The sequence below is a fragment of the Beta vulgaris genome, chromosome 8 (assembly GCF_026745355.1).
Source record: "Beta vulgaris subsp. vulgaris cultivar EL10 chromosome 8, EL10.2, whole genome shotgun sequence".
NCBI classification, from domain to species: Eukaryota; Viridiplantae; Streptophyta; class Magnoliopsida; order Caryophyllales; family Amaranthaceae; genus Beta; species Beta vulgaris.
The window spans coordinates 14,126,909-14,140,135 of NC_079209.1; the positions used below are offsets into that span (position 1 = coordinate 14,126,909).

Below are 13,227 nucleotides of genomic sequence, written 5' to 3' on the forward strand. Positions count from 1 at the left end.
GGTTTCTGTCCGCATCAATATGTTTGTTTTACCTTTTAATCTTTTCTTTTAACGTGATATGTTGTTGCATATGGGTAAAACCGCAGCAATATCACCGCAACAATTAGCAATAATTTTACTAGTGAAGGAAGGGGAAAAATTGGGGATCCTTCTTACAAGGGGTGAGAATCGAACCCCTATCACATGGGTGGAAGGAGAGCCTTACAACCACTAGACCAACCTTGATTCTCATGTATGGCAAAGTATATGTACAACAAAGAAATAAGAGATACACTCCTATACAAATACTTGTACTACTATACAAATACCAGCGGGAATAGGAAAATAACCTGAAATCCCATAATACCACGGACCTTAGGGTAGGGGTGTTTATGGATGGTTAACCGTCCCGAAACAACATAATCGGAAGTTTCGGCTTGCTTTTTTTGCGAATCGTAACCGTTTAGACCGGTTACCGCCTAAGTGGTTAACCATGTTCTCGGTACGATTTTTTGGTTAACCATTATTTAAGTTATACTATTATGTTTTACTTAATGTACATATATATTTTTTAAATTTTGTGTGCATATATTTTAATATTATATATACTCTAATATAAAATGTATTCTAAAATGGATAATAATAAATCTATTGAAAAACATAACTAACACTAAAATTTCATTCGATTTCCTAATTATAGTGTTATATTAGCACTAGAGTTTCTAAATAATTACATATTTCCTATAATTGTTGTAACTTAGTGGCAAATATTAGAATTAATGTAATTGTTTGAAAATGTTTCACAACAACTAAATAGAGACAAAATATTTCGGTATTTCGTTTAACAGTCTATTTAAAAATCATAACTGTAACCGTACCGTTTAACTGTTAATTTTATCAGTTCGGTAACCGTACCGTTAAAACATTTTTTTTTATCGGCACGGTTACCACCCATTTTGATCGATTTTTCGATTTCAGTTTTTTATAAACACCCCTACCTTTGGGTTCAATTGTATGGCTTCCTATCTTCCACATGGAATACCAAGGTTCAAATCTCGGTGGAAGCAAAAATTTCAAAATGGTTGTGGATGGGAGTGGGAGTTTGGGGATTGTTGGGTCTTTGTGTGAGTGACCTTATGCGTGGACAATCCAAAGGAAATTCATCTTACCACCCGAAAGGGGGCCCAAAAAAAATCCTAAAATCACATAATGAGTAATGACGGTAAATAAGAGATTCCCAAGTACAATAAAATTAGGAGATCTAATTAACCTAATTATCCTCTAACAGCATTACTTCCCACTGTCATACTCCGAAACCAATTCCGAGACTAGCGACGCCATTATATAACCGCAAGCCCGGTTAGAGATTTTCAGGTAAATAATTTCCTTCAAAGACTAAACTCTCAAAGTTATCATAAAGTAATTGCATATTCCCTGTTGTTTCCATGGATACAATGTTTGATTCCATGGATACGATGTTTGACCTTGAGATTCTTCCACGTCTGCCTGTAAACACCCTTCAATCCTGCAAATGTGTAACTAAAGAATGGAACAATTGGATTAAGAACCCAAGTTTCATAAATTTTCATCTGGAGAAATCCATTCAAAACCTCAATTTCAACCTAGTACTCTTCAATCCCATCACCAACGCCATTGGAAACTTTGATGCTAAAACGCTACTCCCTACTACGGAACTGTACACGTTTAATTTAAAAAAACAGCTCATAATGGTAGGCTCATGTAACGGCGTGCTTTGCTACAAATTCAATGAATCTTCCGAGGGATCTCTATATGGACTTCTTCTCTACAATCCGACGACTCGGACTACAAAAACTTTCTATGTTCCAAAACTTAATCATAATCTTGAAGGAAATCCATACTATAACGATAATGAGGCGTTTGGATTTACATGTGATAATAAGAACAAGGATTACAAGTTTGTAAGCATTGTTAGACAAGAAATCCATGTTTATAATTTAAAATCAATGTCTTGGAAGAGAATCGGAGAGTACTCTGGCAAGTTTTGCTTACAGAGAATTGGTGGAGACGTAGCGCGAGGTTTTCCAACAGATAATGCATTACATTGGTTTTATGGTGACACATCGGGTATCAAAGGTATGTTTAGCATTGATTTTGTGTGTAACAAGCAATTCAAAACGCCGTTTCCAAGATATGATGGAAGACCTAGTTTTGTATATCTTAGGGGGAGTCTACATTTGGTCTTAAGCAAGTACATAATGCATATGAATTCATGGTCGATTGAGATTGGTCTTTGGGTTATGAACAAGTATGGTAATTGGCATGATTCTTGGGTTCAATTGTTTAAAGTGCAACTTGATGATATGCAATACTCCACTATTCCAATTTCTTTCACAGAAGACGGCCACAAAGTCTTACTAGAGTCTTGGCGCCAAAGAGAGGAGAAGAACAAGAAGAGTTATGTTTGGTATGACCTATTTACCAAAGAACTTGGCAATGAACTTCATGACGTCTCATCTGATCTAATAGCAGAGTCTTGTTTAGAGACACTAGTAGATCCGCGAAGTATGTAGAGCAAGTAGTCTTGTTTAGTACATTTGGTGTTATGTTTGGTCGGGCCGGGTTTTGGGCAGAATTTTCGGCCCGCTTTTTTGCTTTGGCGAGCTTTGGGCAAGCCAAAAACAACTTTTTAGTCAATTTTTTGGCCCGGCCCGTTTTGGCCCGCAAAAGCCCGCTAATTTAGGTCCGAAATAGCGGGCTTTGGAAACAAAAATTCGGCCCGCAATTTAGGCCCGGCCCGACCAATGGGAAAATTTTTTTGGCCGCGGCCCGGCCCGAACCTGGCCCGGCCTATGATCACCTCTACTTACAACTAAATGCAAACGACGAACTAGTTTATGTCTTCATATTGGACCATAGCATGATTGAGGGAATATATGGTATGTTTGTCTACAATTCTAACTTTTTAGTTTGTTGTACATTATATATTTGTATGAAAGACAAACTATGCTTCGTTTTTGGTGTAATATGAGGTTTTTGGTGATGATTGATTATTAATGTTGCTTCCCTTTTTTGGCTTTTTGATCAAAAACTTGCAACTCTACGAAAACCAGAATGAAAGCATAGTCTCGAAAATAAACCGTTATATTGTTTAATTAGGCACGAAGTCTTATAATATTTTGACGGAAATAAATGAAGTGAGCGCAATAGTGAGTATTACGGGAGCACCAAAAATTTTTTGGTTATTAAAAAGACCGTTATTTACTAAAAAGGCTTGTTATTTACTCCCTCCGTCCCATAATATAGTGCCTACTTCATTTTTCGTGGGTCAAACTTTAAAATCTTTAACCGAATATTCTCATTTGCATGTATAAAAGAACATATTCATGTGGGATCTTGTTAGATATGTCTCAATGTGTAGTTTCATAATATCAACTTTCTATATTTTTTATTAATACTGAATTGAAGATATTAAAGGTCAAAGTTACGTTTTGGAGACCGTGTAACAAATAAACAAGCACTATATTGTGGGACGGAGGGAGTACTAATTAGGCTTTTAAAATAGGCTTTTATAAAAGATTTTGATTATTTAATATAAATTGTAGTCCAAATAGATGTTGGGCCTAAGTTTATTTGTTTTAAAACTCAAGCACTTTGGTAACAAAAGTTTAAAATGTTTTAAGAAAATCTAAAAAAGATTTCGAAAAGAAAAGAAGAAAAAAAAAGGAAAAGATTTAATGGAATTTCAAAAACAAAAATTATAAAAAGAAAAAGAAAAAAGAAAGTTGAATCCTGTTGCGCATCTTACACGATTGTTTGATGAAGTTTTGCTAATTTTTATCTTTACTTATCTTTTAGTTTTTTTTTTTGAAAGATACTTATCTTTTAGTTATTTTACCATTGTATCATAGGATAATTTATATCTTTTCCTAATCTTAGTTGGATAATCGTAAATATTAGCTATATCTTAGCTAGATTAGTTTATCTTTTTTCCTACATTTATCTTTTATTTTTCTAGTCCTATTCCTATTCTACTCATTCAATTCGTATGAATAGGGGTCTTCACCCATCATATTTTTCACACCAAATTTGAGAAATAAATCTCTTTTCTGAAGTTTAAACTCTCTCTCCCTCTTAGCCTACCTTTCTCTTCTTCCTAGTAGTTATTAACTTTCAAGGTGTGTGTATTTGTAGATCTTTATTAATTGTTTTACAAGTGTAGTATCAAGTTTTTAGGAAAACATTTTGGATTGAGATATATGTTTTTATGAGTTTTATTATGAACTGCATCTATTTTATATGAACATGTTTGAATGTTTACAAACTTTATTTATGAACTTTGAATTATGTCTTTCGTTTAATATTAGGAAAAATTGACAAAAATAAGCCAACCTTTGGCCGATCTGCCACAATTAAGCCAACATTTTGAAAATTCAGATTTAAGCCAACTTTGTAATCATTTAAACTAAATTTAGATCATTAACTTTAGTTTACCTGCTAATACGGGTTCCAACAAGTTAATTATGATTAGTGTTAATTAACAATGATTAGTTTCAATTAATTACTTTGTATATTTAATTTTAACATATGGTAATTCCATTTTTAATTGATAATGATTAATTTAATTTTTCTAATTACACAAACCAATTTCTCTCTCTTGCCTTACCCTCAATCCCTCTCTCTTCCTATTGCCCGCCACCAACGAACCTCACCCAACCACCACTGCCACCAGCAAACCCACCCGCCCACCTCTCCTACCAACAACCTCCATAACCATCCCTACCAACGAACCCACCACAACAAAGCCCTAATAACACAACCACCACTGTGACCACCGCCGCCACACCATGACCACCACCTCTTTCCTCCCTCTTCTTATGCCCCCACCCCATCCAGATGGCTGCCACCAATAGCCAGCCCCTGACCATTATCCCACCATATCAGCCACGACCATCCCCCTAACCACAATCCCACCCTACCCCATCCAACCACATACATACTCATCTCCATAAATCGCCACTCGAAATCCCCACCACCCCTTAACCCGTTGCGGACCAAACCCACCACAACGAAACTCCCTAATTGAACCACCCAGACCCACCCAAACCCTCGAACCCAACAACCATCGAATCAACCCCACTTACCCTCACCTAAAACAAACCCAGCCAGCCACCATCCAAAACCTTAACCACCAAAAAAACCTACCCAACCACCACGAAAAACCCCCATAACCAAGCTACACCAGCCACCATCACAAATCCCCACAACTCATCTACTACTAGTCGAACAACACCCTATCAAAGGATCTCGTCCAAAAAAAAAAAGAGAAGAAAACAAAGAGAAGAGAAAGCAGATGTGATGGTGGCGTTGGCACGGCGCGGCAGCAGTAGTTAGGCGAGTAGTGGTTGCGGTGGTAGTAGGCGAGTAGTGGTTGTGGTGGTGGTAGGCGATTATTGGTTGCGGTGGTGGTAGGTGATTAGTCGTGGCGGTGGTGCTGAAGAGAGTGAGAAGGTGGAGAGAGAAAGAGAGGAGATTAGAATAAAGAGGGGAGAGATAAATCAGAATTAAGGGGAAAAATACAAAAACAAAAAAATCAAAATAGATTACTAGTGAATCCGGTTTTAAGTCATCTGACTTAAAATTGGCAAAACTGATAACAAGATTGTATTATATCCGGATTTTCAATAGGTTGGCTTAAATGTGGAAGACGTGCCAAAGGTTGGCTTATTTTTGTCAATTTTTCCTTAATATTATTACAAAATTTGATCTTTGAATCTATATTCATATAATTTACAAGCAGTTTAATATTTAAATGCATGTTTAAATAAACTTCAACACACCAAATAAGTCGTCTCCTCTCTCCTCCTTTTTCTCTCTTCTCTGTCCTCTCCCACAAAACCCTAGTTTTCAACTTAGGGGCTACCACCACCCTTTTGGGCGGTGGTAAGCCCATTTTCTCGTTTTATTACTAGCTTTTTATGTTTATGTTTCCAATAAATCTTAGTCTCTCTCTAATGGAGAGTTTTTCTATCCATATATTGGGTTGTCTACCCATATACAGGGGCAGATCTAGGATTTCAATAATGGTGGGGCACCAAAATAATCAACCTAATATTGTGCAAAAATTCAAAAAGATGCATAAATACATAAATTGCCCATAAAAATTATTTTTGTTTAAATCACAATGTAATTATTTTTCAATATAAACTATTACAATTGTTCTCGTCGAGTCTTCATATTTTGGAATTGAGCTATAATATCATCAAGTCTTACTTTCAGAAATAAATCTTTCTCTAAATAAGTAACCAAACAATCACACATTGATATTCAAAAAGCAAATAAAGATTTTGTAACCAAATAATTTGAAATTCCTACTATTTATTGAATATTTGATATATATTTTGCAAAAAAAGCAATCACACATCGATATTCAAATAAAAAAAAAATTAAACAATTTTGTTGTAATCTTGTAATTCATTCAACGAAGCAAGTAATAGAATTTAAAAGAAAAAACAAAGTACTATTTGTGGAAATTGGAAAAGAAAGGGGAAAAGAGTTGACATACTTGTGAAATAAAAGAAATTAAGGAAATTGAGTATGGCAACTGGCAGGTCTTGGCACGAATTGCAATTTGCAATTTGATTTGTCTTGTTGTACTGTGGGCCACTGGGTTGTGGCAGAATGGCAGGCTCTCTCAAACTCTCACAGTGACACGCAGTACTGTTGTACTAGTCTATTATGCCTATGCGTCAGATTTTTTTTTAGGTTTACTTTTTCGGCTTAGTCTTTGGCAGGGCAGGTTAAAATATTATTTTGAGGAGAAGCTGTATTTGGGAAACCGCATAGCATAGTTGTCGTACACGGTAATGGGCCGTTATTTTTTTTCTTTTTTTTAACTATTATCTTTTAAAATTAATGGTGGGGCACGTGCCACCCAGGACCCCATGTGGGTCCGCCCCTGCCCATATATTGGGTTTTATCTCTCTCCATGTGAGAGTTTAGATAATTTGTTTTTGGGTTTTTGTGTATTTCAAGATGTTGATTTGTTGATCGAAATTTGTGCGGAGTTGCAACACATGTCAAGACTTCGTTTACAATCACTTGAATTGAATCCGGTTCTACTTCAAAACTACAAAAGATCGATAGACCTTCTTGCAGAAGGCTGCATCAGACAGCGATGAGAAAGACAAGGGTTTTCAGAAGTGCTAGATCTACTCAACGATTGTGGTTTTATCATATTAGAATTGTATTTATTTCATTTGATATGTATTTGTTTAGTTTTGACTTTTATTCTAGAGGTCGTATGACTTTGAATCAATGAATTAATGTTACTTTCAAAAAAAAATTCATGTTTAAATATTTAAAAAGGAGCGTTTTAAAATTATTATTATTTTTCAAAAAGTACCTCTTAAGCAAGTTATTTTATTTATGCCTTTATATGGATAAATTTATAAGTAGTATTATTCTTTTTAAAGGAGGATTATTTCAGAAGGATTTTTATTAGATATATTATCTTTTATGATCGCAATTATAAAGAGGCAATGACTTGTTATTTATTAGCAAGAATGGTAGCCATTATATTATTTACCCATGTACTTTTTGTATAAGTCATGTGGACAAGGTAGTAACCTCTCGTAATAGACTCAGTAAGGAATACTAAACTTGGAGGGTATGCACACTTTAGGAAAGGTACTTAGGCAAGAAAAAATGATTTTTTATCAAGGTTATATATGATAGGCGTGTCGCGCACCTAACAAAAATAAATAACCTAACTAATCCTCCTAACTATGTATTAGGGTAAGTCAGAGTCGATCCCACAGAGAGAAAGTTGTTCTATGATTAGTCCTTAAATAATGGTAAGACTAAAGGAGATTAATATCAAGAATAATGGTGAAATTAAACTATACTAATCAATATATAAATAAAAGACTCTACAGTTAAGTATCCCCACTAGCACGAAATAATACAAAATAATTTCTACCCCAAACTAATAAATTAAATGTTCACAAGGAAAAGTACACCCTATAAAGTACCATAAACCTCTCCCGAGTATCTATGGCTTCTCTAATATGCATTCAAGCCTACTCCCGTGGAATCATGCAAATTAAAGACATTAAACACGGCACTTTAACTTCCTAACAATCCATTCTACCTACTCCCGTGGAGAACTTCATGTCCTTAATTGAAATACTCAAATCCGTCAAAATCCAACTCCCGTTGTGATCAAGACAATGGAATCATAACAATACTAGTTATCCCTAATCTAGTATTGGAATATGCACAATCAATTAAGCAAGAACAATTAACAATTAATTGAGAATTTAAAGAAACAATCATAATGAAATTAATCATAATAGGGTTCAACTTAACCATAAGTAAAAAGAACTACTATATTCATGAAATAAATAATGAAATCTAAAACTATATAAAGAAAACATAATTAAAGAAATCAAGGAAATAAACTAATGAAACTCATGAATTAATGAAAAATAATGAAAATAGGGTTTACACTAAAAACTAGAGAGAAAGAGAGGAAGAGAAAACTAAACTAAACCTAAAACCTAAAAATTACGTGAAAAGGGAGGAGGAGAGAGAAAGAATGAAAACCTATCTCAATAAATATTCAATCACCTAATATGAATTGGAAAGTAATTTACAAGATAAGGAACGTCTTAAATAAATCATTAATAGGCGGATTAGTGATCCGCGCGTACACGGCAGATTCCAGCAGAAACAGTGCAATCTTCCGAAAGGCATGACTCCTTGACTAGAAGTCTCCTCGGGGCATGCCACCTATCGTTGGAAAGATCTTCAAGTCTAGTTTCCAAATATGGTGGAATTACTCGATTCTAAGAATCACATAAAAAGTTATGTTCAGAAGAGTAGACGTGACTCTTTTTCACATTTCTTCTAATGATTTTCCGCTTCGTTTTTGCTCAAACTCGTACTATGACATATCCATATGATCCTTATGCAGTAGTACTTCTTTCCAAGTGCTCCTAATCCTTAAGCTTAAGCTAATCATACTCCAAATAATCTTCAATATCCTGAAATTCATCAAAAACAAGAAAACATACCGAATAGGAATAGAAAAACATAATTAAGAATATAATGCAACAATGAACCTAAATATGAAACTAAATGCTCTAAAATGCAACCTAAATGCACTAAAAACTATATATAAATATGACTTATCAAACTCCCCCAAGCTAAACCATTGCTTGTCCTCAAGCAATAAGACATAGACATGGAAAAGTTAGACAACCTACAATATAGGACTACAACAGGGCAAACACTCAATTGAAAACCAAGAATATAATCACTACATAAGCCAAGCATCGAAACAAGCTCGAACAAAGCCGCATAGCATGTCATGTATCGCAATCGACTCTCCAATCAAACCACAAACCATCTCTCCCAAACTGGATTTAACCAAACCTGTCAGACCTCACTATAGTTATGTGCACTCAAATCTCTCATGTGTTTAAGGGATAAATAATGACTCTCAACCTAAATAAGTCGACTCAGATGAAGCAAATACTCTTTAACTTTGACTTTTTGACTCACTTAATACTCAACAATATAATACATAATGATCAAGAGGACTTTTAAGGGTTGTAATGGGGCTGAGGTTAAAGGTATGGAAATAATTTGGGAATTGTGGTGGAAAAACCAAGAAGGGGGAGCATCATATAACTGAAAACATGACCATAAAAGGTCATAACAACTCCCTACAACAACCAACAATCTCCAAATATAATCAACAACCTTTTCACTCAAGAAATTCAATCATAACCCTTTTTATTTCACTTTATTCACAACTTTTTTTTTCACTTCTTTTTCATTTCATTTTTCACTTTTTTTTTTTGTTTCTTTATTTTTTTCAAATTTTCATTTCAATTTCCAAGCTCACTAAACATATTTTTCATTCTTCTAACCACAAATAGAACACTTCAATTCAATACAAACCAAACCAAAACTAATACTCGCTCCCCCAAGCTAGGCTTGGGACAAGAATCAAATGAGGCCAATGGCTTGTAATATAGGTATATATTAATCAAACAAAGTCATAAAAGGCTCAGCGGGGATAGAGGAAGGATAATATGAAAATAAGAATAACTCTGGAGCTAAGATCATCAAATGAAACGCCTCAATCATATCAAAATGTATGCACTATCAAATATCAAGGAGTACCAAGTCAAAGTCAAGATCAATGCAACAACGAGGAACTAATCACACATGAAAGAACATAACTGACACAGATACGTCAGTTTATAGGCACAAAATCTCACTTAGGTTAAGGTGTCTGCATAGTAATGTTAAATCGAGTCAGAAAGAGATCAATCAATCTTAACACAAACAATCAGTTGCGAAACAATCGTGCTATGAAGTATCATGAATAAGATGAGTGACACTCAACAAATGTAGTAAAATATCAACAAGGTTCTCAACAAGTTTTAGCAGTAGTCCTATAGATGCAACTAAAATGAGATGAAATCTAATATGAGATGAAATATGCTAATGCAACTAAGAAAGCAGTACAATTTTTTTGGTTACACGTAAACTCCCACTCCTAATAAGCAGTACAAACCGTGCAACATCCTACGAAAACAATAAAATCTACACTAGAAAGCAAATAAAGGATAGAATATTCCTCCCCCAAGCTAGAATTTGCAGTGTCCTCACTGCATAAACCAGTTCAGAAAAGGAACGAAAAGCAATCCCGGAATCTTCAAATCACCAAAGTTGCCCACCAAAAAACACAACACCACAAAAACTATACACAAATCCCGACAAACCGGCGAACTAATAATTCAATCAATGTACAAGATTCTCAACAAGATGGCATCAAAACCAAAATCCGAGCAAAAATCTGAGATGAACATTAATGACAATTAGAAGTGAGAAAAGATGCTTACTACCCAATTAATTGGGAGAAAAGTCAAATGTGCTCAAAAATCATGTCATAATGCTTCACGATGGCGAACTTGGACCAATTTGATGCCTATTTGAAAGAACCCTGTAAGAATCATTAATATAAAAAATTAGAAATCCACTGGAAAGAAGTACTAACAAAAGAAATTAAACACAAAAAAAAAATAGAAAAGAGGAAAGAAAAATCAGAAAAATACAAAAAATAGAAAGAAAAGAAGAAATAAAAGTAAAAGGAGAAGGAAATAAGGAAATAAAAGAGAAGAAGGGTCGACGGGAGAAGGCGTTGGGGGGGGGGTGTCAGGTGCGGCGCGGAGATCAGTCGACGGTAGGGGCAGTGGCGATTGGCGAGGGATGATGTAGTCTGGTGGTGCGACGGTGAGATGTGTGGTTGGCGGTAGGGCGGAGGGCAGGGGGAGGAGAAAGGGTTCGAAAAGAGGAGTGGAGTCGTGTGCGGTGATGGTCACTGGCAAAAACTCTGGTGGTAGTGCGCGGGTTTCGCGAAGATGATGAAAGGGGAGGGTGGTGCGTGTACTGGCGCCGGAAAAAGAAATCCGGTTCGGGTGGGTGGCGTAAAGAAATCCGATTCGGGTGGGTGGCGTAAAGAGTGGTTGAAGATGGGGGTGGAGGTGTCGGCCGGTTTATGGTGGTGGTGTAGGGGTTCTCCTCCGTGCGGTTTTGCCTTTTTTTTTTTTTTTTTTCTTTAATATTTCTTTCAAATTCAAATTCCACCTACAATCACAAGAACCAACAACACACCAAAAGTCACGCACAAAGAATGAAAAAAATAAATAAAAAGGAAAGAAAAGAAGAAATAAACTAAGTTAAAACTCGGGTTGCCTCCCAAGAAGCGCTAATTTCAAGTCTTGCAGGTTCGCTAAAGATTAGTAGATCACTCATAATAATTCAATGCTCTAAGAAGCTTATCATATGTTCCTGCAGACATCTCAGAGTATATTATATAAGAGTGAAAAGGAAAAATAAAAAAAATTAGTACTAAAAAATTACTGAAACTACAAAAAGAAGAAAAACTGTTAGTCTTTTTACATGACTCAAAAGAAGGAAAAGAAACTAACTGTACATTATTTACATTATCATGAAAGTCATTCAAAAGGGGAGAAAGAATGAACGATGGAGGATATAATATAGGGGAAGAAGATATAATATCAAGTTTCTCAGAGAATGGAACATGAGAATCAAAAACAGTAGGTGGTACCGACAAAGACTCATAAATCACCTCACGCTCAACTTGACTTTCCTCCAAAGAGAAAATTTCAACCATGACTTCTTCCTCCTGCAAAACATCCATCACATTAGTCGTTCTTTCAATCTTTTCATCATCCCAATAGCTCTCATTTATTATCCACCCCTCATTATCATCATAAATAAACGAATTCGGGCTAGAATTCTGAGCAGATTGACATTCAAATTGGGAAGAGGGGTCGAAACCATATATTAATGTCACATCACAAGAAGAAAAATCATGAGAAGTAGACTGACAATTAGAACAATAAGGGGGTGGTGACATGTAAGTTTGGGGTGAAAGAGCAGATGAAGACATCTCCCACTCATAAATATCTCTAGCCAACCACTCAATTAAGTCCCAACAGTAATCAGGCGATTGGAATAGAAATCCTCCATCACACATAGATTCTACCACCATCCTAGTTTCTTCATTTAACCCCTCATAAATCACTAGGCACATATCCCATAATTCAATTCCATGATTAGGACCTATAAAATCACCAAGTCTGTGATAGTATTTCCAAAACAATTCATTCTCATATTGAGGAAAAGAAAAAATTGCTCTAGAATTACTAGCATATATACATGGGATTCACATAACATATGAGGTAATTCAGGAGAACTCATGCAAAAATTGGGAGGATTTTGATATGATGCATCAAAACTATAAACATGAGAATCCCAAGAATTTTGATTATGTTTCCTAGCAAAAGAATTATTCCCATCATCCATGATATAAAAAAGTTATAAAAAAAATATTCACAAAAGAGAGAAAAAAATATATTTACAATTTAGTCTCAGCAACAATAAAAAAAACTAAATAGAACAAAACTGTCTCCCCGGCAACTGCGCCAAAATTTGATAGGCGTGTCGCGCACCTAACAAAAAATAAACTAACTAACTAATCCTCCTAACTATGTAGTAGGGTAAGTCAGAGTCGATCCCACAGAGAGAAAGTTGTTCTATGATTAGTCCTTAAATAATGGTAAGACTAAAGGAGATTAATATCAAGAATAATGGTGAATTAAACTATACTAATCAATATATAAAAAAAGACTCTACAGTTAAGTATCCCCACTAGCACGAAATAAT

General features: G+C 35.2%; 1 protein-coding gene across 1 annotated transcript; it reads left to right on the plus strand.

Annotated features, from left to right (window-relative positions):
- The first annotated feature begins 1,433 nt into the window (after window positions 1-1,433).
- Window positions 1,434-2,531, plus strand: LOC104885116 (F-box/LRR-repeat/kelch-repeat protein At2g27520). The gene has a single exon (XM_010669826.2). It carries the CDS (start codon window positions 1,434-1,436, stop codon window positions 2,529-2,531), a length of 1,098 nt encoding a protein of 365 aa, XP_010668128.2.
- Window positions 2,532-13,227: the final 10,696 nt, after the last annotated feature.

What these genes read in the sequence shown, in the direction of transcription:
- LOC104885116 (XM_010669826.2), top strand. Translation starts at nt 1,434, where the DNA reads ATGTTTGATTCCATGGATACGATGTTTGACCTTGAGATTCTTCCACGT.